Source organism: Lepisosteus platostomus, chromosome 9 (genome assembly GCF_059453375.1).
Source record: "Lepisosteus platostomus isolate fLepPlt1 chromosome 9, fLepPlt1.hap1, whole genome shotgun sequence".
Lineage (NCBI taxonomy): Eukaryota > Metazoa > Chordata > Actinopteri > Semionotiformes > Lepisosteidae > Lepisosteus > Lepisosteus platostomus.
This window is the reverse complement of record NC_142619.1, coordinates 7,623,292-7,646,529: the sequence shown is the minus strand read 5'-3', so window position 1 is coordinate 7,646,529 and position 23,238 is coordinate 7,623,292. Positions and strand designations below refer to the sequence as shown.

General features: G+C 37.1%; 2 protein-coding genes across 28 annotated transcripts in view; both read right to left on the bottom strand.

Moving 5' to 3' along the window:
• The window catches only part of LOC148654493 (G1/S-specific cyclin-D2), a 32,761-nt gene extending 30,936 nt beyond the window's left edge, over nt 1-1,825 (bottom strand). For both annotated transcript variants that reach the window (XM_088646750.1, XM_088646751.1), the window contains exon 1: nt 1,416-1,825. In XM_088646750.1, the coding sequence (XP_088502876.1) occupies nt 1,416-1,610 (195 nt within the window). In that variant the 5' untranslated portion in view covers nt 1,611-1,825. The remainder of the gene's footprint in view (nt 1-1,415) is intronic.
• A 6,815-nt stretch (nt 1,826-8,640) lies between these two features.
• LOC148654491 (uncharacterized) overlaps nt 8,641-23,238 on the bottom strand; it is a 263,900-nt gene continuing 249,302 nt past the window's right edge. For 11 of the 26 annotated variants that reach the window (XR_015941471.1, XR_015941470.1, XR_015941467.1 and 8 more), the window contains one exon: nt 12,055-23,093. Coding sequence is in view for 4 of the 26 variants with exons in the window: in XM_088646742.1 (XP_088502868.1) it covers nt 23,065-23,093 (29 nt within the window). In the remaining 22 variants the exon portion in view is untranslated. Of the gene's footprint in view, nt 9,322-11,266; nt 23,094-23,238 lie in introns of those variants that run through there. The other 15 variants (XR_015941480.1, XR_015941479.1, XR_015941482.1 and 12 more) reach the window with 3 other exon arrangements.

Below are 23,238 nucleotides of genomic sequence, written 5' to 3'. Positions count from 1 at the left end.
ACGAATAGCCGGATGAACAAAAACACAGGGCACGCAAACTTCGGTGTAACAAGTTTTATAGATTCCAATATTTCAAATACGTGTTAAATCAAATACAAAGGTACTTAAAGGATAAACTGAACTTGTTTTCCTTCAAAATCTCGATAGACAATATAATTTCCGTTTTTTATATTTCGTTAGAAATCGTTGTTTTTTTACAACGGGCGGATCCGGACCATATAGGTGCCAATATTATCGATAACGTCCAGATATGTTATTTTTGAAGGTTGGAACAAGGTCTCTGGCACAGACTGTCAATAGACTCGCATTCCTTCGGTTCATTCAGTAAGAAATGAATTCAAGTCACAATCACCCCAGCCAAAAAACACCCATGCAGCAGACTTCGGGAGCTCTTTTTTACATTTCGTCATATTTTCAGAAAATATTTAAAAATATTAAAAAAATATCTAGACCCCGGATTTTCACTTCCAAATGTTCGCAAAGGCTTCCCACATCATTCCCGACAATTGATACGCTTGGAAACCGAGATTAAACACGATAAAAACTTTGAAATCAGAGCATAGTGTCATGTGTTCGCCGTTGAACGTCTGGGAGCCGAACCGCAATAATTATTTCAAAAAATTATATAAAATCGCACAGAGTGAAAACATGAACACTTTTTATACGAAAATAAAGTACAACGGGTTAACTTCATTTTCTGACCACAAAAGATAAGAAATGTCCAAGCGATGGTCAAATATCGAACATAAATCGAGGCTGGCGGATTTTGGAGAGAGGATAGAAAGTAAAAGAGGAGTTAAGGGCCCGCACCCCTGTTGCGGACAAATGCTTTACAAAAAATATACAAAATATGTCCGGTTTTTCCGGGGTCAGTTTTAAGAGGACAGTGAAGTGCAACGTTTCTCCTATTGAGACATATCTAATTTAATAGTTGTTATCGCGTTTTAGTTAGTGATAAACCCGTCGGAAAAAAACACGAACTGCCTCAATAGTTCAAAACCAACATGGCGTTATATTATAGGATGGGGGTACGTATTGAACTGCATACGTGTGCATGGAAATATTTATTCGAGGAAAAAATAAAATTAATCACCGAAGCACCTCTTTCAGGGCCCCGATGATCACTTTTATTCGAAACAGACAGCCTTCTGTTCAGTTTTATAAACCCCTTCTGATCAGCTTTCCTCTCTGAACATAGGAACTTCAGAACACGCCTCGGCTCTCCGCACAGAACAGCATAAAATCTATTTAAAAAACACAGACACGTGTAATTCCGGGAAAGTCTCGTCGGAAAACAAAAAACAGACTCTTCTTCATTTTGAGCTTGAAAGTTCAGTGATATTAAGCAAGAAACGAGGCTTTAAAAGTTTTAGAAGGAGGTGTGGGTTACAATGCAATTCTGCCTGTATACAAACCTCAAGCATCCAAGTTGCAACCATCTTCCGCATAAAAGGTTGAATATCCTTTTGAAAGCATTTGAAATAAGAACACTGGGGTAAAAATCTCTCTTCAATGGATAACAGGTTTTGCAAAACCCGGTCATCGTACAGAAGATTCGGGTCTGGATGAGCTCTTCGTACGGTGTCCGCCTCGTAGCAAAGGAGTTCCATGGTTTAAGCTTTAAGAATATATATATTTATTATCTATTAAATATTTATAATGATAGAAAATACAAAAACGACTGGAAATAAAGTATTTTAGAGACATATAATTGGGACTGCAGGACTATCCAGCCGAGTCCTGCCTCCCTTGAAACTTTTTTCCCCCTCTCCTATCCCTCTTGCTCTTCGCTTAACTTGTGCTCTCGTTTTGAAGCCTACTGAAGGCAGAGTGACGCAAGCTAACAGGGCCGATCTCTTATTATGTAGAACAGTTGGCCAGACTACACACATCAAAGGTTTTTTTTTTTCTTGTTCAGTAAGCTAATAAGGAGCCAGAGGCCCCCAGACAGGGTACAAAATGACACCTTTTTATGGATATAATTTTTAATTCTTATAACCAAATGACTGATCTAAAACACCCCCCCCCCCCCCCATCAACCACCCCCCCGCAAACACACGTCTTAACACCCCCGGACGCACATAAAAAGTGTAAAAAGCCATAAAAAACGGGAATATTGCGTTCCTATGAAATTTGACGGTGAATTATGGTTGTGTGTGTAAAACGATATTTTTTGTGTTGGTTTTTTTTCCACCACCTGCATTTAAAAAACCGAGAGAGAATTTAGAGGTGAAGGACCTTCTGCAGACCAACTACCGAGTGATGGAAACAGGGAAACAACTCCTCAGTTGTTGAAAAGGTCGAAAACGTAAGGTTTGCAGTTTTATTTGTTGCTTATATATAGGCTGTAGCTATTTTGGTGACTTTTCTAGACGCCTGGAAACGTGCATCAGAAACTACAGGGAAACTCAGAAAGCTCGCTCTTCGGATATATAAAATTCTTTTTTTTTTCATCTTCCTGACTGCACGACTGTGTCGTTTTTCTTTTCCTCCCCACCCCCATGAAAAAGAGCTAACCAGAACTATCTTTTATATAGCAACAACTCTTGTGGTCGGTGAGATAGCTTTCTAGGAAATGGCGAGCTAGAAACGTTGTATAGGCTTGTTATAGATAGTACTATTAAGCCTTCCACCAGTTGCTAGGCAGCAGATTTTCAGGTTTTATTTGTGCAATGAATGAAAAAAAAATGAGGATGTTTCAAAGCATACTTCCAAGTCGGATATTTTCTTTGGCTTTCATTTAGTTACAATTAGGGTCCCTAAATGAAATTTCACTGTAAGAAGAACACCATAGATGGTAGAGCAGCGAATGGCAGAACAGAACAATCTAGCTTGATTATATATATATATGCCATTTCATTCTTTCATGTACACCAGTTAATAAATATAAAATCCATAGAAACCCCTATATTTCTGATATCCATTTCCTGTCAAGATTCAGCCTTGAGCTGTTGAGTTTTACATTGGATCATACCATATACGAGACCATTCATTTGAACACTTCGAGCTCTGGTACGGCTCCAGCAATAAAATACACGAAGAAACAACCCATGGATAAGAAGAGGGTTTTGTACTGGGAATTGGAGAAATAGTGGCAGAATAGTTCCGTTTCTATTGTTCCAAAGCCTGCGAGTTGGGTTGGATAAGAAAGGTGGAAATAATGCACGGTTCTTGTAGCTTCACACTACATTATGTTAATAATATCATCGAGGCAAACCACTTCATCTTGAAAAGACATATTCATTTAAAGTACACCGCGAGTGTACATTATTGAGCACATGTATACCTCTAGAAAGCGTGCAACAACCAAAGTTTGGATGAAGATCAGTTTGGTCCACCAGCTCGGCAAGATACGTCTAGAGTTTGCAACGAGGGCTCTCTCATTTTTTTTTTTTTGTAGTTTTAAAACATTAGCGACCAGAGCAAATGCTTCAACGCTTTTCATGAAGTGGGAAATGTCTCTTTAAACAAGAATTTTTTGGTTTCTAGATTGTTTCCACCCCCAGTCTCTATTTGCATAGCCAATAGCTCTTCTGCGCGCGTCCCCAGCACGCTGATTGTTACCGGGCAGAATAACTACTGGCTTTATGCATTCCTTCTCAGGCTACTAGGAGGAGAACCTACAATAACCTTAATATTAATTACCCATAAGATTAAGCAATAATCTAATGCGCACATCAATGCACTCCGGCAACAGAGCGCAGGGACACATAAAACTCAGGCATACTCCGATTATTGTGCCATTTATCGCGAGGGTATTCTAAACGAAATAGTACCTTGTCTTTAAATATTCCGTTCGGAAAGGAAAGTGAAAGAGATGCCAAAATTAAGCCGGTTAATTGAGTCGATTTCTTAATCTGTGGGATCCACCACACCGAGTCTCAAGCTTCGCCTTTTAACTTGTTTCATGTTTCAATTGTGTTAATGAACAATGTACAGTCTACAGTATACCGTCTCGCAAAGAGCATGAACGCATTCATCAGATCTTAAATCACGCGCTACAGAGACTTCCTTAGAAAACACACTTTTGACTTAGAACGACTGTGTTTTACCGACTTTATATATAGTGACACTTTTACAGTCATCTTAAAGAGTCGCTTTTAAAGGGTTGGATGCAAATCAACGTGTTTTTTTTTTTGCACGTCAATTGACCAAGGTGTTTCCTGAACAGTTAGCAGTTCATCGTCATTGCTCTCAATGGAACACGGAATAAATGGAATAAAATAAGATGATACTAGAAAATGTTTGAGTAAGGGACTTAGGAGCACTCAGTGGCAATTTAGTGGCAGGATACAAGCTTCCCGTTCATTTTCAATGCAGTAGTTCAGTGGCTATAGGCGCTTTTTTTAGCATAATTCTAGCTCTGCTCCATCCTATTGCTGTGTTACAACAGTACTGTACTGTGCCCACTGCCTTACATTTGAAGAGTAACGACGCGCTTTATAGCAACTGAAGTTAAACCGTAATGTGAACATGAAAAAAGAAGGGGTTTCATACAAGAAAGCCCCCTAAATGTTGTGATTCTCTGTTTAGCTAAGTGGGAATGAACCAAAACTAATCCGACACCTTTTCAACTTGAACCCTTAACGCAGCAGTCCTGTGTTTTACTCCATGTATGTATAAAGGCTATATGATGTCTGTGCCTGTGTGATACATAAAACCCCACTGTTTACACGGCAAGGATTTGTATCGTATGAGTTGATCACGATGCGATTATTTACGTTTCCTGTGGATGTATTCATTAAGGCATTGGATGATCTTATCTGTAAATTAGGCAAACCGATAAAAATGGTTTCCCAGCACAATTCAGTGACTCAGGTAACAAATATGATGCGATTTTATTGTTATTTTGCCATTCATTCACGTGCCGGGGGCTTCACATGAATGCTTTTTTTCATATTTAATGACATTTTTGAGACAGCAGATGTTTAACAGTCTAGGCTCGAAGATAAAAGTACGCCATATGCTATCCCCCCTCCAGAAACAGGGGAAAGAAGTTCAGCGCATCTATTTCAAATATGGACAATTGGGGTTAAATGACACAAAGTATAGTTTTAACAACGTAGAAGAACAGCTGTCGGTGAAATAAAATCATATAAAAAGCATTACTCGCCGTCTTATAGTATTTTTTTTTTTCATTTCCACAGTCTATGCTTCAAAAGACTCGGGTTTGAAACGTTAAACCTGACATCTATGCTTATTTGGAATTTAAATCAACAACTATTGGAAAATCTACCTCTTTTCATGTATTGCGTTTGATACGTACAGCACATGATTTAATAAATTAGATGAGAAAATGTTCCATTTCCTTCCCACGTGTACTGCTCGGTACAGCCTACTGCAGGCTTGGTACAGCCTACTTTATGGTTTCGTTTGAGATAGCAACATGCTGTATTTTCGCGGATTTATGACGTCACGACACGATAAAAGTGGGCATGTGCTGAGAGACGGTCTTAGACGCAAACGCTGGAAAGCTTGGTTTTTCGTGTGGGATCAGTCCTGCTTGTTGACTCGTTGAAGGCGAGGTATTGATTCCTGAAGAATTCTCCCATTGAAAGTCCCCGCTCATTCAATATTTTAATGTGCATCTACCAAGTTTGTAATTCGGTACATCTGCAAATTCAAAGAGCTAAACAGCGCTATTTTACAGCACTTCGGAAACGTCTTACAATCGTATAAGCATTGAATTCGATACCTCCAGCGATTTTTAAAAACGACGTAACAAGATAGTATAATCGTTATAATGTGGTTCACCTCAGTTGTCGACTATTTTTAACCTAATGTATATTCTTTGTAACCTGGCGTGCGTGACGTCCCTTTTTAATTTATGTTTGCAAACGATGACGCACAGCACACAAACAGCACACTTTGGTACAGCTCGGTCTGTTTTAGAAGTATTTGACTTTGACACGCTAAGAAGAATTTCGGATATCGATGCGAAAATTAAAATAGTAATTGAAACAGCCGACATTTGTTTTTTTTTTCTGTAAAGTTAAGGGGAAGCTGGTTCGGGTTTGTTTTTCTGTAAAATAGTTTTCGACTTTTATAGTCGATTATGTTAAAATTGTGTACTTAAATACGCTTAATTTGAATGGTAAAGTTGAACATGAAAAATAAATGCAGTATCACATCATCTTGTTCCAGTGTGGATGTAGATTACAGGTACGGATTATCACCATACAATTTTAAGCATATGGTATGTCTAAGAGGCTACTTTCCTCAAATTTGATTACACTTTTATTTTATAATTACATTCTGAAACATATATTGTATGTCCACTACATATGACACAATACCTCACAGTTGTTCAAGTGAATGTCAAAAAAATAATTTGTATTGAGAGTTGTATCATCCAATGATTATGAATGATAGTATTTCTGTATACTGTATATGCTGTAAAGAAAACTGTTTTCTTGTCATTTAATAATCATACTAAAAAGTCAACAAAACTAAATATTACGTTTATTCTTTAGCCATTATTCATGTAACAATTCATACATATTCCATGCTTTAATGCAAGTATTGCAAAACATTAATATCTGACTTATATTCATACAACTCACAATATTCAGTTCTTATTTAATGAACAGAAGGACTGTTACTTTACAACAGAAAAACAGTGTCCAGAAAGGACACAGTATTCCTTACAAAACCTGAATACACATAATATCAATTTTAATAACACAGTCTGGTTATGTTTTTTTCTCAATACATTTCTGTTTAATCTAAAAACATATATTCAGACACACATTTTCTAAACGTATAGGCAAACAGCTGCAGTCTGTGTGGGTTTTATCCTGTGTTACTGAAAACATCCACATCTATGTCCTTAATTTCAAAGTGAAACTGAGCATTCAAATGTTATGTAAGTATGACAGCAGTAAAGACAGAGCAGCAGATGTGTAGAGGAGATGTGTAGATTAAGTTTTTTTTATTCAAAGTGAAATAAAGCAACTAGAAAAGGCAATTTTGTAGACAAAATATATTTATTTCGACTTTTATTTTCAAACACTAGTTTTACCAACAAATCGTTATCCTTGTAAACAATGAATTAAGTCATATTTTGTGATGAATAGACTTTCCATAAGTTTTATTGAAGTGACTTGGGAAGTACATCTTAATCAGAAATAAAATACTTCACTGCTGTATAAATGTATTATGTGCTGGATGAGCTAATGGTTTTCTGTAAAATCCCTTGGTGTACAGCTTTTTTTTTTAGATTGGATTTATGATACAATTTGTATTTGAATCATTCCTAAACTGAACCAGTAATTCAGAAAGTTTGAATCATTGTATCATTTTACACTTTTATGAATTCATAGATGGATTAAAATATTTAAGGGACTATATTTACAGAAATCTTGGATTATCACTATTTTATATTGGTTGATGAGAATAAAATGGTAAATCACAGCAAATCTTTGTTTATAACCCACCTGAAAATCATTATTTAAAGCCCATTAAATAGCTTAACTTTCTTTCACAGCATCTACAATGTATCCCCAAGGATACGATTGTGGTCTGAGGATTTCATAAGGAATTCCTAACAATTTTTTGACACATTTAATTCATAGTAACAAAATTGTTCTTTTGATTTAATTGCAATCCACGCATTTCAAGAGTTTTGTTTTTTCCAGGTGAATAACATATGCATAAAACATATAGGACTTGTTTGCGTTCAAGCCAAACGTGACTTTTATTACACAATTAATTCAATTATCCTGTTTTATTACATTACATTGAACTTTGTAAAAAAAAGGAATGTAAAAGAACAAATCATTTTAATTTAGGAAAATAACAATAATCAGTATGTACAAATCTTTACTAATTTCATAGGAATTACACAAATAAAACCAAATTATTTAAAAAGAAATAATAAGGCACACATAACTTTAAGATATGGTTCCATCAGTTTCCTGTCTTAATGACTTAAGGTGAACAGATTGAAAAGGTTTGAGAAACAGTCTTATTTACTGTTTATAGTGTTAAAGCAGTTAAAGAAACCAACCTAACAAGCAACAAAACAGCTTCAAAGTTATTCAAAAAACAGCTCAGATTAAAGTTAATAGATTGATTTCTCTAATGGCTTACAAATTAAACATTTAATTCCATTCAAAAACTACTCTTTTGTAATTTCCTTAGTTAAAATTAACGGCATTTACCTGAATACCTGTTAGCATTTAACACAGCAAGTGTAACCCAAATCTTCTAATGTCAAAAGGGAATAAGGTGTTTTGTGACATGTTCTGAACTCGTGTAACTGTTCATTATTGAAATATTTAATCTTTCATTATATTTCTGACACTGGCACATTATCTCTGGCTTTCAGGAGGAAATCACAAGAAAGTGCGTACTGTAGCTAAAGTGAAGGGAAAAAATCAACAGTTTAAAAACTGGAAGAATAAAGACAATGAAAAGACAAACTAAAATATCCAGGAATGGAGGACTGAGAGCAAAACATAGCTTTCACTTGTTCATTTGTGCCTTTTTTACAAGTATCTTTAATAGTCTGCTGGGTCGAAAGATGTGAGAAAATATTTGTGACAATAAATGTTAATGTGTTTACTATTACAGGGAAATAGGTTCCCCGACTGAACTCTGAGATGCATCATGGCTCTTTAAAGTTAAAGTTTAAAGCAAATAGCAGACTAACAAGTGCAATTGAAATGCTTATTTTTATGTGCAATTAACAGCCTTAAGACATTCTGGAATTCTTACCTGTGTGCGTTGAGTGACTATCTGTGCTTAACCTTAACTCTTAGTTTGTCTAAAATGTTTGGGGAACTGAAGAAGAATCCCATCACTGTTGCAGTCCTTCATCACACATCCCCAGTCTTGTCACTGTAAACTCCATTTGCTTCGGTTGTTGATTTGTGAATAAAAAAAATTGGTTAATGAGATGACAAAGCAGGAGCGCTATGCCCAGTTGGGCTAAAAAGTAACTTCCGCCTCATTCCATTAGTTTCTAGACAAAAAAAAATCCTCTATATCAGGATTGAAAATTCCATCCTTCTCAGAGCTCCTGAATGTACGGTCCATGGTCCCTCAGTATCCGATGGAATCAATCGGATCCATGCAAAAGATGTGGGAGCGTGTCTCCCAGGAAAGCAGAAACATCTCTGGAGCTTCACGGGATTGTGGGATGTCTGTGTGTAATGTCTTCAGCGTGGCGGGAGCCTCCTCTCCGACACAACAGAGTCCCAAGGTATTTGCAATGTGGGACAGAAGTCTGCCGCCAAAAGCCATCCCCAGAAAGCAAAGAAGAGATTTCCTGATGCCGACGCCATGATGAGTTGGGTTTAAAAAAGAAGCACAGACAACCTGAAGAGGGGACAAGGTGGCACAGTAAGTATAAAACTTTTCACAACATCCTCCTTAGATATCAGGCTTTAGTGCTTAGAGTTCACAATACTTTAAGCTGCCCTTTACTCCCACTTCCCTGAAAATTTATACTGTGTCTATACATGAACCCTCTGCATTTAACATAATAACAGAAATATGACCAAATACTACAGTATGTGAATTCTTTATTTTGATTCAGCAAACCTATATAACACTTATATATGGTAGCATACGGACTATTTTGTGCTGTTAATATATTACTGTGTTGGTGTTCTCATTCATCTTAATATTAGATTAACTGAATTATCGTCATTTCAGGAGCTGAGTATGTTTGTATGAAATAAAAGGAACTTTGATGAGAATCAAAATAGACTTCGATCAATAAAACATGAAAAACTATTAATATATAATATTAATATTAATACACAAATCTTACACTTTTTCCCTCACTTTAGATATTCTATACCTTAACTGAAGACAACATGAGGTTATTTTGCAGCAGTGCAAACTGCAGGTATGTGATTCACATGTGTTCTCTCTTCAGGTGGTGCCCACTTAAAATCACCAGTCAATTATAAAATGAATTTCTGTAATTTTTGCTTTACACTTATTGTCTAGCTTGTTTGGCAGCTTCATACTGTACTTCTACAGCAAAACTGACACAAATACAGAAAATACTTTACATTCAAAGGCATAAGGAGACGCTAAAGGAAAAAAACCTGTGACAATTCTCCATTATGTTTTGCTGTGAGTGAACTAAATGAAACAGGAAGTTTTATGTTTGCTAATGCAACAAAACACCTTGAATAAACTGAAAACACAAAAGAGATGTATTGTACTGTAACTGTCACAGATATTACAATGTATCCTAACACAGCATACAAGGGCTGAAAGGACTTTGTCTACTGAAAAAAAAATACAGGAAAGGAAATTGTTTATTCCTTCATTCCGTCTTCGAAAAGCTGTCGATTCATGGCATTGCCACATCAACCCACAGCTGATTCAGGAAGCGCAGGGGGTAAAGAGGATGGATGGGATGCCTGTCTATCATAGGACACACCACAAATTAGGCACATCAATTAACTTCACCAACAGCTTTTTACTGGTTGTCAGAAAACCAGAATAAACAGCAAAACAGAAAGAATAGGCAGACACCATATAGAAGACACCACAATCTAGAATTGAACTCCAGAACTAAGAGTGGGAAAGCAGGAACACTAAGCTTCACACTGCCGTGTTTCACGCAGCCTTTTCAAACAAAGTAATCCATGTTCCTTTTGCATGCAGCTTGAATGTTTGGAACTGACACAGCCCAGAACGCTTTCCTCAGCTCTCTTTATCACTACGTAACATTCTGTGGGGCATGATTGGTTCTTTATCATCTCTTGAGTATCGGCATGTACATCTGCTATGCACTTTGATAGGCTGAATGTTTAGAAACAGGCAGACGCCTAAAATCGTTCAAGATACACTTGCGTTTTTGCTGATTATATTAGTAGTTAAAAGGATAGAATGAAAAGGACACTTTCTGAAAGACAGATCAACAAAATGAAGACCCCACAGAACAGGTGAAGACTGAAACATATTGATTTAAGGTCATATTTACAGCATATTTTTATGCATATTCATACCAAGTAACACAAGTATCTTTCTTTTTTTCTTGGATTGTGTTCTCCCAGTCCTGCATTCTCTAGGCCCCTGTAGATGTATTTAAACATCTGCTTACCAAAGTGCAAGGATATCAGTTCCGTCATTTTCTTTAGGCTGAAAGCTCCTTTCAAATGGGACTTGTAGATTTGCAGCTTGGAGGTTGGGCCAACCCTGTGCTTTTACCAATGGAGGAATTTTAGCATGCTCTGTCAAAACAGTAGATAGCGGTTCATCTTAAAGGATAAAAAAATATTTTAAGGAACATTCTTCCTACCTTCTGTGGATATGAATGTGGCTCCTGATGAAGAGACTTCAGATGCTGATAATGCATATTAAATAATGGTGCTCCCAGTTCACTAGTGACACAACTGCTATTATTAATTGCTGTTATTAATTTCTCAGACAGTCCGACCATGTAGCATGTAGCTCTAAACTCTGCATCTTCATGTCTTCATTGTTCACAAGACTTATGTCTCCAGCAGTGTTAACTACAGGTGTTACCTTGTACCATCTATATTACCTCATAAATACACACGTGTTGCTGCATGTGACGTATTTATTATTGATTTTAAACCTGGCATCCTGGAAACATACAGTGGCTTAGTTACTATCAGATACCTAAGCAGGTGTAGCATGGATTCAAAACAGAGAAGCTTTGTGATTTTTTTAAATGGAAGTGGAGTGAAGACAGTGTGCTCTGGTTTTATTTTATATCAGAATACAGTAAAGACCTGATGTGTTTTTCTACTATGCGTCACTGAAAAGCAAAATGTTCACATTCTAAAACCTAAATTCATTTTTTCAAACGTCATTGCTTAACAAGCACTATAGTGCAGAATAGAAGGGAAGGGTTTCCCTGTTGTCTCCGGTCCTGGCTGGGGAAATGTTGTCTTGTCTTTCAGCAAGGTCCTTCACTCAGATCGCTGCATTAAAATGCTCTGCTGTCACATTGGATATAAGTACCAGCAAACTGAAGTAAGTGACATTAGCTGCCACACATTGTTAAAGCATCTGCATTAAATTTAGGCTGTCAGCATCAATTAAGTATTTGGGATCTAAGTGAAAATTATTGTTTTTTCCATTTTTTTCTTGAAGGAAAAGAAAGAGCATTACAGATCTTTCAATTTAAAATCAACACCCCTGCACCAAATACTGGCTTGAATTACCAGTGTTTTTGGCATTACAGAACTCCCTCAGACATTCTTTATATACAAAGACATCCTCCCAAATTCTTCATAATGCACTCATCATATTAACTCAATAAAACAAGAAAAAAGGAACAAAGATGAGTTGTCTCTTCTGTGCTTCTAAACAGTCAAGATGCAGTTTATAACGGGCCCATTTCAGATTGGGACCCAGGCCTTGTTCGGTCTGCCATTAGCGAGAAAGAAACAGGTAATCACAGCTGCTTGACCGAAAAATCAGTTCTGTTCCTTCAGAGTAAGCCTGCATTATCAACTTTCTTTCCTCAGTCAAACACAAGAAGACGTCAGTGATTAACTTACCTTTTGCTAACCCCATTTGGGAATTTGTGTGACCTTCACATGTGTAAAAAAGTCTAGCATACCACTTTCCTGCAGACAGCTACCTAAGTGTAGAGTCTGCCAGTAAGCCAAATATTTCCCCCTGAGCTGAAGATACTTAGTATAAGTTTTGCTTTCTTTCTCACACTCATGTAACACAACAGCGCATTTTTGTGTCATGCGGCTCAGCTGTTGCTGTGTCTTCATCCCCCCTTCGGTCGGATTTTCCCATGTTCATATCGATAGCCCTTGAGTTCCTTCTGTCATACAACAGCTGCTCGCTGATATCACACAAGAGTCCAATTTTTTTTTCTCCCTTCGCAACCCCCGAAGTGAGATTGTGAACAAAGACATTGTTAGTGGAGGCTGATAGGGAAACAAGGACTTCTGGGTCAGGTTGTGTCGCTCAAGAATTTATCCCCCCCACCCCACCCCTCCAAAAAATGCCTGACCGCTGACTGTCAGGCAATTTAACTTCTGCTCCGAAATCAAGGGAAAATTCTTACTTTTTTACAGCTGTCCTTCTGTTACTTAACGAATCATGCCTTTGTGATGGGTGAAGTCAAACTAAATGTGCCATATTAACCACTATAGAGTATAGAGAAGGATTCTCAAACTACAATAGTTTTGTGTTTGATAGCTTTCACACACCCTCCTGGGATTAAGCTGAAGTAATCATTTTTGCTTCTTGTTGACGTTTCCCATTTTTCCAACTCTGTTCCTCTTTCAAGCAAACGATACGCCTGAATAGCACCAAATGGCGATTTAAGTCCTGGGAAAATGACAATGAAACCCTATTAAATAAAATCAGAAGTAATTATATTTCACCTACAGAGTCAGTATACATGGTTCTCCAATTCAGCAGTTTTCTGGTTACAAACTGCAATCACAGTGTCAAAGTTATCACTATCAATTTAACAAATTGTTAATTGCCAGTAACAATTTAACAGATTACAAAATGTCAATAACAATCCACACCATAGTTAAATCTATGGGATTATAAATGTTGCTAGATTTTAGCTGCCATCTTCAAATTAGTTTTATTGAAGGTATTGCTCTTGAAAATGACAATGTGTATATTTTTCCCTTACTAGCATGTGCTCATTGAGATTTCTGTATCTTTAAAAATTTAAATCATATATGCGTTAAGTTCTTAATGCTGTATTTGTTACTTGTGCTATTCTGATTAAATTTCTCCATAACATATAGACATACAATCAATGTTCCCATTTCTGACTGGATCTGCTCTTGTTGCTCAATATCGTGTATTGATATATTTTTTTAGGAATGATAGCAACTGGGTCAGGTGAATTCCAATTTTACCCAATCAGCATTAAAAACAGCCTAAAAAAATGAACCATTTCAATCATTCACAATAAATTGCATGAGTTGTTATGAGAACAGAATGTCTCAAAATTGTTATGGTTAGCAGGAATGTTGTGATTAGGCAGACTGTTTTTGCTCAAAAGAGGATTTACTTGAAGCAGCCTGATTATGATACAAAAACATGCAATACATATACGTGGTCCGCTTGAGCAATAATTTATTTCATCTGATGATCTAATTTCTTTATTGTTGCATTTGTTTTATCACTGCATTAAACACAAGTCAGTTTCAATTAGAAAAAAATCTTGCTAATTAAGCAGTCAGCCACATTAATGGCTGAAAATTCAAATATTCAAATATTAAATGACAGATAGAGATGGGCTTACTCGGAGGGAAAAAAACATATCTGCTATGTTTTTGTGGTAATAGACATGTGGTAATACACATACTTAGAAGTGTATTATTTTAAGACAGAAATATATTTGATTATTTTTTTAATATTGGAGTTTATAAGCCTCACTAGCCAAATACTTTATCCTGACTAAAGTCCTGTTTGAGTAATAGTGTAGGAACTGAAAGAGCTATTTGCACAATCGGAAAATGGAACGACAAACATCAAAATGAGATTATATTCAAAATATCGCATATTTCACCCTACTTTGTCCAGTGCTTCTAAAGGAAAAACAACTGGTTGGTGAGTTTATGAATTCAGAATCATTTGACTGATTGTTAATCAGATGAGAACATTTACGGTTTTTATATACGTATTCCATTGTTTAGTATATGCAGTAGAATGCTTCCCTGCCAGTCTTTAAACTGGATTTATCTTAAACTGAATATATATTGCCAGTTGTGGGGCCAATGTACTTCCCCTCTCAGACAAATTTAAGATTTTCTCACACTTTTTTCTGGAAATGTCAGCTTCCCGGGCAATTGATAATCTTAACAACAACAGGAAGACTGCAGAAAAAACGAAACCTTGCTATTAGGTCCACTTATAGTGGAACAACGGACTTACATGTCTTCATTCATCCATTGCTTCTCTTTGTGCTTTCTCCAGTACAGGGTCGCAGGGTAGCCAGTGCCTATCCCAGCAAGCAACAGGCCAGGGCAGGGTACGCTCGGGACCGTACGCCAGTTCATCGCAGGACACAGACACAAATACACACACACAGCAGTGCCAATTTTCCCAGAAGGCAATTAACCTACCAGTATGTCTTTGGACTGTGAGAGGAAACTGGAGCACCCGGAGGAAAACCTTGGGTACATGGGGAGAACGTACAAACTCCCCACAGACAGCAACCCAGGGCCATAATTCAACGCAGGGCCCCAGTGCTCTACGAGGCAGGAAAACTAATGACTGCCCCACTATGTCTACATCATAATAACCAATATAGTAACTGAATAGGAGTGAGAGGCCACATCACTTATTTATTATCTTATAAAGATATACATCTTGTTAGTCATTATTTGAGTTATGATCTATTAATCTTACCTCTATCATTAACTAAGTGTTAATTATCATAGTTCCCAACATTATAATATGTCTTCAAGGTCTGTAATGCTCCGTTCTGTGGGCAATTAAATGTGGGCAATTAAAGAAAGTAAATGACTGGATACTTCTTACATCAATGGCACTTGATTTTTCATTATGTAGAAACATTTACACACATTACAATGTACCAGTGCAACTCAATATACTTCCCTTTTACACGGTGCCTTTTCATGAAAGAATCATTCACAAAGAGAAAAAAGTCCAATCGCTCCAGCTTAAAATAAGCTAACCATGATGATACATATTTGAATTTAATTTAATATGTTCAAGCAGTATTTCCGATATGGATATGGATGGAATTTTCACAGACAGAAAACACAGCTCCCGTTTCCTGGGGCATAATCGAGTGTTCGAGATTCACAGATCTTGGTGTACAACCAGGAGCACAAGGTGTCAATATTTCCTAAACTTTTACGAACCCCACGGATGGTCGTGAAAGGGCAGAAAAAAAGATAATAAAACAACACTCTGAATGTTGCAGAAAACCATTTGCCTTTCATTTACCACCTGCTTCCAATCAAGCAGAATAAGAACCGTTTGAAACAACTGATGCGTTCATCCTATCGTCCATGCATGTGTTTGTAAGTATATGTACAGTATGTAAAACGCGGCTAAATTAAGCGCAAGATAAATTTGATTTAAAAACAAACAAACAAGAGTACACAAAAAGGAGGAGGTGTGAAAGATTACACCAGTCAGCGAAATTTCTCTGTAAACGCAACAAAACAGTGGCAGACGAATATAATACACTAGGGCCTAAATCAGGAAAATACTTCCATCAGGCTGTGCATATTTGTATCAGAGCAGGTGAATGCACTCAAGGACACAAAAACAGAAATAGAAAATATTAGAACAATGTCTAGTTTTTCTGGTAGTAGTGTTTCTCAGTGCACTTATCTCTTACTTTAAGATGACTCCAAGCAAGATCTTCACCTGAATGTGAGGAAGATTTTGCTAGCTATGTGATTAGAGTTGGCCCCTAGTTAAAAATTGGTTACATTCTTTTCTGGACATCAAGGAGATGGAGACAACCCCCTCCAGTTTACGTACGGTAGTGCTAATGTCAGCTTCTAGGCTGTTGCAACTTCTAATTCTTCATTATTAGTTTGGTTTAACTAATAGGCGCCTCTGCCCGGTTTATTTTTTTATAAAAGGGATGATTAAGATACAGTACATCGATAAAGGGTGCTGGGTCCTATATTTTAACATAACTTTTGGCCCTATATTTTAACATAACTCTAGGCCCAATCTCACTTGTCTCACTGTCTTATGCTTCCCTTTTGACATTAAAGTTTAACATCTACATCACCATGTAAAACATAACTTTCAAGACTGGCATCCTAATGTACAATCTTGTAGGAATAACAAGGAATATATAAAATGAAACCACTTGTTTATGTGGTTTAGGCTTTTAGTTTTATATAACTTTTATAGGCTTTTAGTTTTATATAAATAAATGCCTTGTATTGAAACACTTAGTCACTTATATCCATATCATGCAATGCTTTATATTCATAGGGGTATTACTATTGCAAGAAATAAGAATCGGAAAAAATATCATTTGTTGTGTTTCTAATGCCATCCAGTATATTTATAACTTTATGCATGTGCAAAGTGGGAAAAATACTGACCATGAAAAATCCACGATATACAGTATGTTAACTATAAGGACAATTGTGGTCTGTGACACAGCAAGCCTAGGAACACACTAAACCCTTACATGTGCAAACTCACATGTGCTCTTACTCTATATTTGACCTTCTCTACATTGTAAATCTTATTGCATGTACATCTTTTCGATATGCGAATGTTTTACACTTAACTGGTGGCGACAAAAGCTGTAGCACCATAAATGAACTGAGTTACACAAATAGCTGTCTCATGTTCATGTTCCATGTTCATGTTCACAAGAAATCAGAATGAAGCATTGGAACCAATAGCATTTGTTGTACTTTAATGACTCACTATACATGAACACACATTAACTAGAGAAAGGAACTGAGCTGTGTGAATATATTCTTTTTTACCTTCAATCTTTCTGTGCTGTAGGTGACAGTGATAGCAAGACATAGCATCACAAATCACCTTCAGACATCTTCCTAATCAATGTCTGACAGGAGTCAGCAGACAGGAGTTTGTTCGGAGGTGCGCAGATATTAGTGATACTGAGTTTTACAGTGAAGAAAAAAGAATGACAATTTCTCCTCCAGCTTTTTAAAGAATCCACTCATTTTCTATGAAAGCTGCTTGTATTTGTATTGGAAGCACAGGCTGGATGGAACATTGACCATCACAGAACACACACACAGTAAAGTTTAGAGACTCTGGTTAAGACAGCCAGCATTCAGAAGGTGGGAGAAAATGGGGGGCGGATAGAGAAAAACCACATGAACACAGACAGAATGTGCAAATTCCGCACAACAGGTACCCCAACCTAGTAATAAACCCAGGACCCGAAAGCTGTGAGCCAGCATCACTAAACACCTCACCACTGTGCTGCTTCTGTTTAAAAAATAATATTTCCAAACTGTATATTTTGCCCCAACCTTACTTGGACTGAAAGTCCAGAACCCAGCAAGCTACAAAAGGAAGAGACCTTTTTACTAATTTCTTTAAATGAGGCAGAGGGGGATGAAGGGGGTGACAATTTTAAAGATGGTGATGTAAATGCAGATTTGCTGCTTTAAAAAGGGTGTGATGGATCTTATAGACTGATATGTAAATTACTGTATGAGTGAACTGGGGCTGTCCCTCCTGCTCAACAAAAGTTAAATGTCCAAAAAGAAGAAGAGTATGAACATCTAAAATCTAATTTAAATCTAAAAATTCACTGTGATTTCCTTTATCTCTTTATCTCTTTATCTATTTAAAAAAACACCCCATTCTGCCCACAATGGAAGATTCACATCCTGTGTTTGCCCAGATTATTAATTGGAAAAGTAACAAACAAGGAAATGTGGGAGTATGCAGAGGATATGATCTCTAAAAGCTGAGATAGTGAAACGACTTTGCAAAAAAATAAATGGTTTTCCCAGCTGTATGGGGAAGCATTAAATGTTGCTTTGAAAGTTGATATCACACCCCTCTTCTTTTGTCAATTAACAGCCGTCAATTAAGTTTGCCGATTGAAAAGAAGACAAAGTTAGAGAGACCTCAGTACGTCGGCTTGTCTTCCTGTAAAGGCTGCAGAGACGGAGTGAAATTTGAATTAGACATTTTAAACTGGATGAGAAGAAATAAGAACTCAAACAGGTCAGGTTATATTAAGAAATATAATGAGGAGCATCTGAGTGAAATATTGTTGGAAAGTACATCAGGCATAGAGCACAAAGCCATGTGTGCAGGTTATTCTTATAAACATCTTACTACTTCTTCAGCAGCTTTTTTTAAGAAAAGTTGGCAAAAAAAAACTTGTCCCCTGAGCTGTGTGTTTTCTATCTTTATCTGTGACTAAACACGGCCATTATAAATCACGTTCCCCTAATAATTATTACGAAACTCTGCATGAATTCGCTGGATGACCCCATGCTTGGACAGACTGCAATAATATGATCCTTTTGGGAAACTGAAGTGTCAAAACTAATTTACGACCTTGCAGAACTTGACAACTTTCAAGTGTTTTTTTTTTTCTTCCCTCCACTAGCTGCGAGAGCCCTGGAGTCTGTGTCAGCACTAATGGCAACATGTGTCGTTTGCTATCTCACTCGCTGAGTGGTACAAAGGTAAAAGGAAGCTTAAAGGCCTGGGAAATGTGGAACAGTGTGAAATTACCTTGATCCAAGGATTCCTGGCGCATACCAGCACAATGAGCCCATAACTGCACACGCTGAAAAACAGCCGCGCTGTGAATGGATAGTTGAAACAGGCAGACAGCCACAGTGCGCAAAACACTAGACAAGCAAGGGCATCCCTCAACTCCAGTGTATTTTCCGAGGACAGCTACAGTCAGCAGATCATAATTAACTAATGCGCATCCTGTGATGAAGTGAATAACGTTCCACAAGCAAAGTCTTTGAAAAATTAACTGAATTGATTGGCATGACGTCAACTTGTATCAGTTCGTCCTCGTTAGGTGTTGAAAGGCATGGTATCCTGACACTCCTGGGGATTATTTTTATGCAAAGTGTTTCTCGTGGCTGAAATGTGCTTCTGGACAGTAGTACTGTATGGCAAAACATAATATCGCATTGTTTCTGACACAAATGTTGCAGGAAAAATGCCAACAAAACAATAGCAACATGCCCAACCCCGGAAGGTGGATTTGACCCTTTTCTCTGTGGTCCTTCGGTAGAGTAGTCAATTAAAGAAATTATATATCCTCATTTACATATAAAGCCTCTCCATCCTTTTTTGTTAGGCTGATTCATAGTTGTGGGTAAGTAACAACCTAATGAGGTAGATGAGATTCTGACATGCACTAGCTACAGTAATAAGGAAGAGGATAGGAAACATGTTATTGATAGACATTTATTTTCAACATTTGAGTTGGTCAAAAGGCAATGCAACAATATACTTTGATCGGTCACCAACCTGTGTATTTGAATTTTTAGCAGGAGCTATTTATGTAGATTTAGCAAACAAAACATGTTTTTATGTGACATGTATCTAGGAAACAGCCCAAGCTGTATTTTTGCGGCCTAGTATTACTTTTTTGTGTGGTACTTGTTGTTTTGTTGTACTTTTCAATGTTTTTGCAAAGTTAACAGGAAGGTAAAACAAAAAGTCAAACATTTATTCCAAAACAATACACAGACAAAACAGCTCATCTTGAATCTCTCTGTGATTCAATCCCTATGTTCAATGCCATACCAGACAGATTCCTAGACAGTTTGACTGCGCTTTCAAGCAAATCTAAGTAAAACAACATTACTGTGAACAACAACAACAAAAAAAGCAATTTTAATTTCTTTAGAACAATAGAACCTTTCCACAAGAACGGCACCTGTGCATTTCCACAACTACACTGTGACTGGATTGTTCCTTATCTCTTATCTCAAAACTGAATGTGCTTCCTTGTAACTGGTATTTATATCTCACTCCATATATATATACACACGCATATATATCACCACACATTGTTGACACACATTGTTAGATTTCTGCTTAACAAATTTCCGACGACGTGCTAAATTATGCGTAAATAATGACTCAAGTTGGAGAAGTAAATCTGATTACCATTTTATTTTGCTAGATTGTAAAATATCCATGCTACAAAACTATCAAGATGCAACAGCCACGGAAAAGGACAATACTAATATTACAATAATTATTTTAAACATAAATACATTTTGGTGGAGAGACAAAAGTACATTCAAATGTTCCCATTCTAGTAAAATACTTTGAAACTTTCCCTGAGTTCCGTAGTCACATACAATTCTCCTTTATGAATTGATGGAAATAAATAAAACTAAAACTGTGAGCAGTTTTATGGCTACCAAGACAGTACCATTCTCATGCAACAGTGCAGAAAAGCAAGGAGATACAAAGGTTGCTATAGAATAACTGTTAGAACTCTATAACAGTTAAGAGTTATTGGAAAGAAACAATGCAGCCAACTGATATACTGTATTGTTGGATTGGTTAACGTACGTATTGCCTGAATATGGGCAACCTTTTAAACAAGAAACAGAATTTTGGAAAACATGAATCTCTGAAGACTACACAGGGTATAAAAGGAATATAAAAGTCAAAGGAATGTTTTTTTTCCAACTGTTTAAATACGGTGTGTCTTGGCTGCCAGCTGCCAGCTTAGATTTACTTACTTTGACTATTCCAGCTGTTCAGTCAAATTCTAATCATGATGAAATAAGCCAAGGAATATGAAGGGATACTTCCTTAGCTAGACGAGTCAATACCAAGTTATAAATAGGAAATGAGGAAATCTCAGTGCTGAAGATCAGCGCTGTCAAACCTTTCTCACTTATCAGGAATGATCCAGGGAGGTAGCTGCAAGAGTGCAGTAAGAGAGCGGAAGTGCGAGATTAGAATTTGATCACCTGAACTGCTGTTAAATAACACTATTTTTCAGCAGATGCAACCTTTTGAGAAGAGTAAGTCAGTCTTCCCAAGCTAACCTAATTCCACCGTGATAACTGCTACACTACAATGTTGCATGTCTGTTGTAACAACAGCACGATAAGATGTACCTACACAAATCTGTAGACTCCAGGAGATGTAGTACGGCATTGTAAATCAACATTGTATCATGGCATTCCTCCAATCATGATCATGTTATCACTTAATTACCTATGTGTTGCGACAATAGAACAGTATGACGCTTGCGAAACACTAATTTGTAGCCTCCAGGTGACGTTTGTCACATTATTACACAATGACAGTAAATTCCCCTTCAATAATGATATCCAAGTGTTATCAGAAAGCTGCTTATTCCTATTAAGGGTTGCAGCAATTTGAAGTCTACCACAGAAACAAGGGGTGCAATACTGAGCAGCTCCCTTGGATGGGATATCAATGCACACAGACACACAAGCGAACAGAGACACGTTAGAGAGACTAGTTAACCTAACCAACATGCCATAAGAAGGTACACGGAAACACACAAAAACAAAGAGAACATGCAAAATCCACATGGAATGCACACAATCCAGAAACAGATCAAGGATCCCAGAGCTGTGAGACAGTAATGGTAACTATTATGCTGCCGTGGTACTGCAAAACTGTATTCTTGTAAAAAAATATTCCCATATCAAACACAGAGATCGAAACGTTGTTTTAATTAAAATGAATACAGTCATAATGGGACTGAGGTTACCATGGAACAATCCAGCAATGACTACTTAGCTGGATCTGGGTTTTGAGGGAAAAAAGAAAGATCTTAAACTTAACTACTTACTTTCTTTATGTTTATAGTCATTAACCTCGATGTGCATTTTGCTCTTGATTGAGGAACGTAACATTGTGGGAATGAATATAACCAAACTTATTTTAAATTACAGATACCCCAAATATAATAACCATTATAAATATTCACCAGTATCCATTTTCTAAATGCTTTATCCAATAAAGGTTTGCTGGGGATGCCGGAGCCTAACCTGGAAGACTGTGGGCACAAGGCGGGATACTTCCTGGGTGGCCCAGTCCAAACAGAGAAACACACTCAGTCACACCAGGGGCAGTTTTTCTCAGAAGCCAATAAACCTACCAGTACTGTATGTCTTTGGAGTGCTGGCCCAGCACCACATGTCCACGATGCTAACCACTGCGCCACCATGCCAAGCAGTGACACAATCATATTTATTAGGTATAAATATCAGAGACAATGAGGGAGAACACTCAAGAAAACATTTATAGGTATTTATAGGGATAAAATATTAAAATTTATCCCAACCCACCTGACTGAATAAGCTTGACCCCCTTCCCTGCAAGGAATGAACCAGGGAGCAGCTGAAAGGGTGAAGATGGGGTGGAGGAAGAGGTGCAAGACAAGATGCACGCAAAGAGTGCAAAGAGGCAAGGTATTTCTACTAAGATAGTGGAAGTTGGTGAGATTGGCAATTTGACCTCCTCCTGCGTTGTTGTTCACAAACTGCATCCGTGTTCAGAGTGAGCTTCTGAGTAAGTAAGTTCTGAGTATTAAGTTTCTCCTTGGTTCTCTCACTTACAAACCTCACATCCTCTCACCTGTATTGGTCTTGAAGCAGCCACTCTTCAACTGGTGAAACAGGGTTTTGTTCTCTCTAAAATGAATGAGAAGCATTCAATTATTTTATCAACAAACTTTGCACCACACAGGAATCAGACAGGGTGAATGCCAATTAAATTAAGCGAATAAAAATATAATATAAATTAACTGAGAAAAATGGTGAATATTTGAAGGCTAAT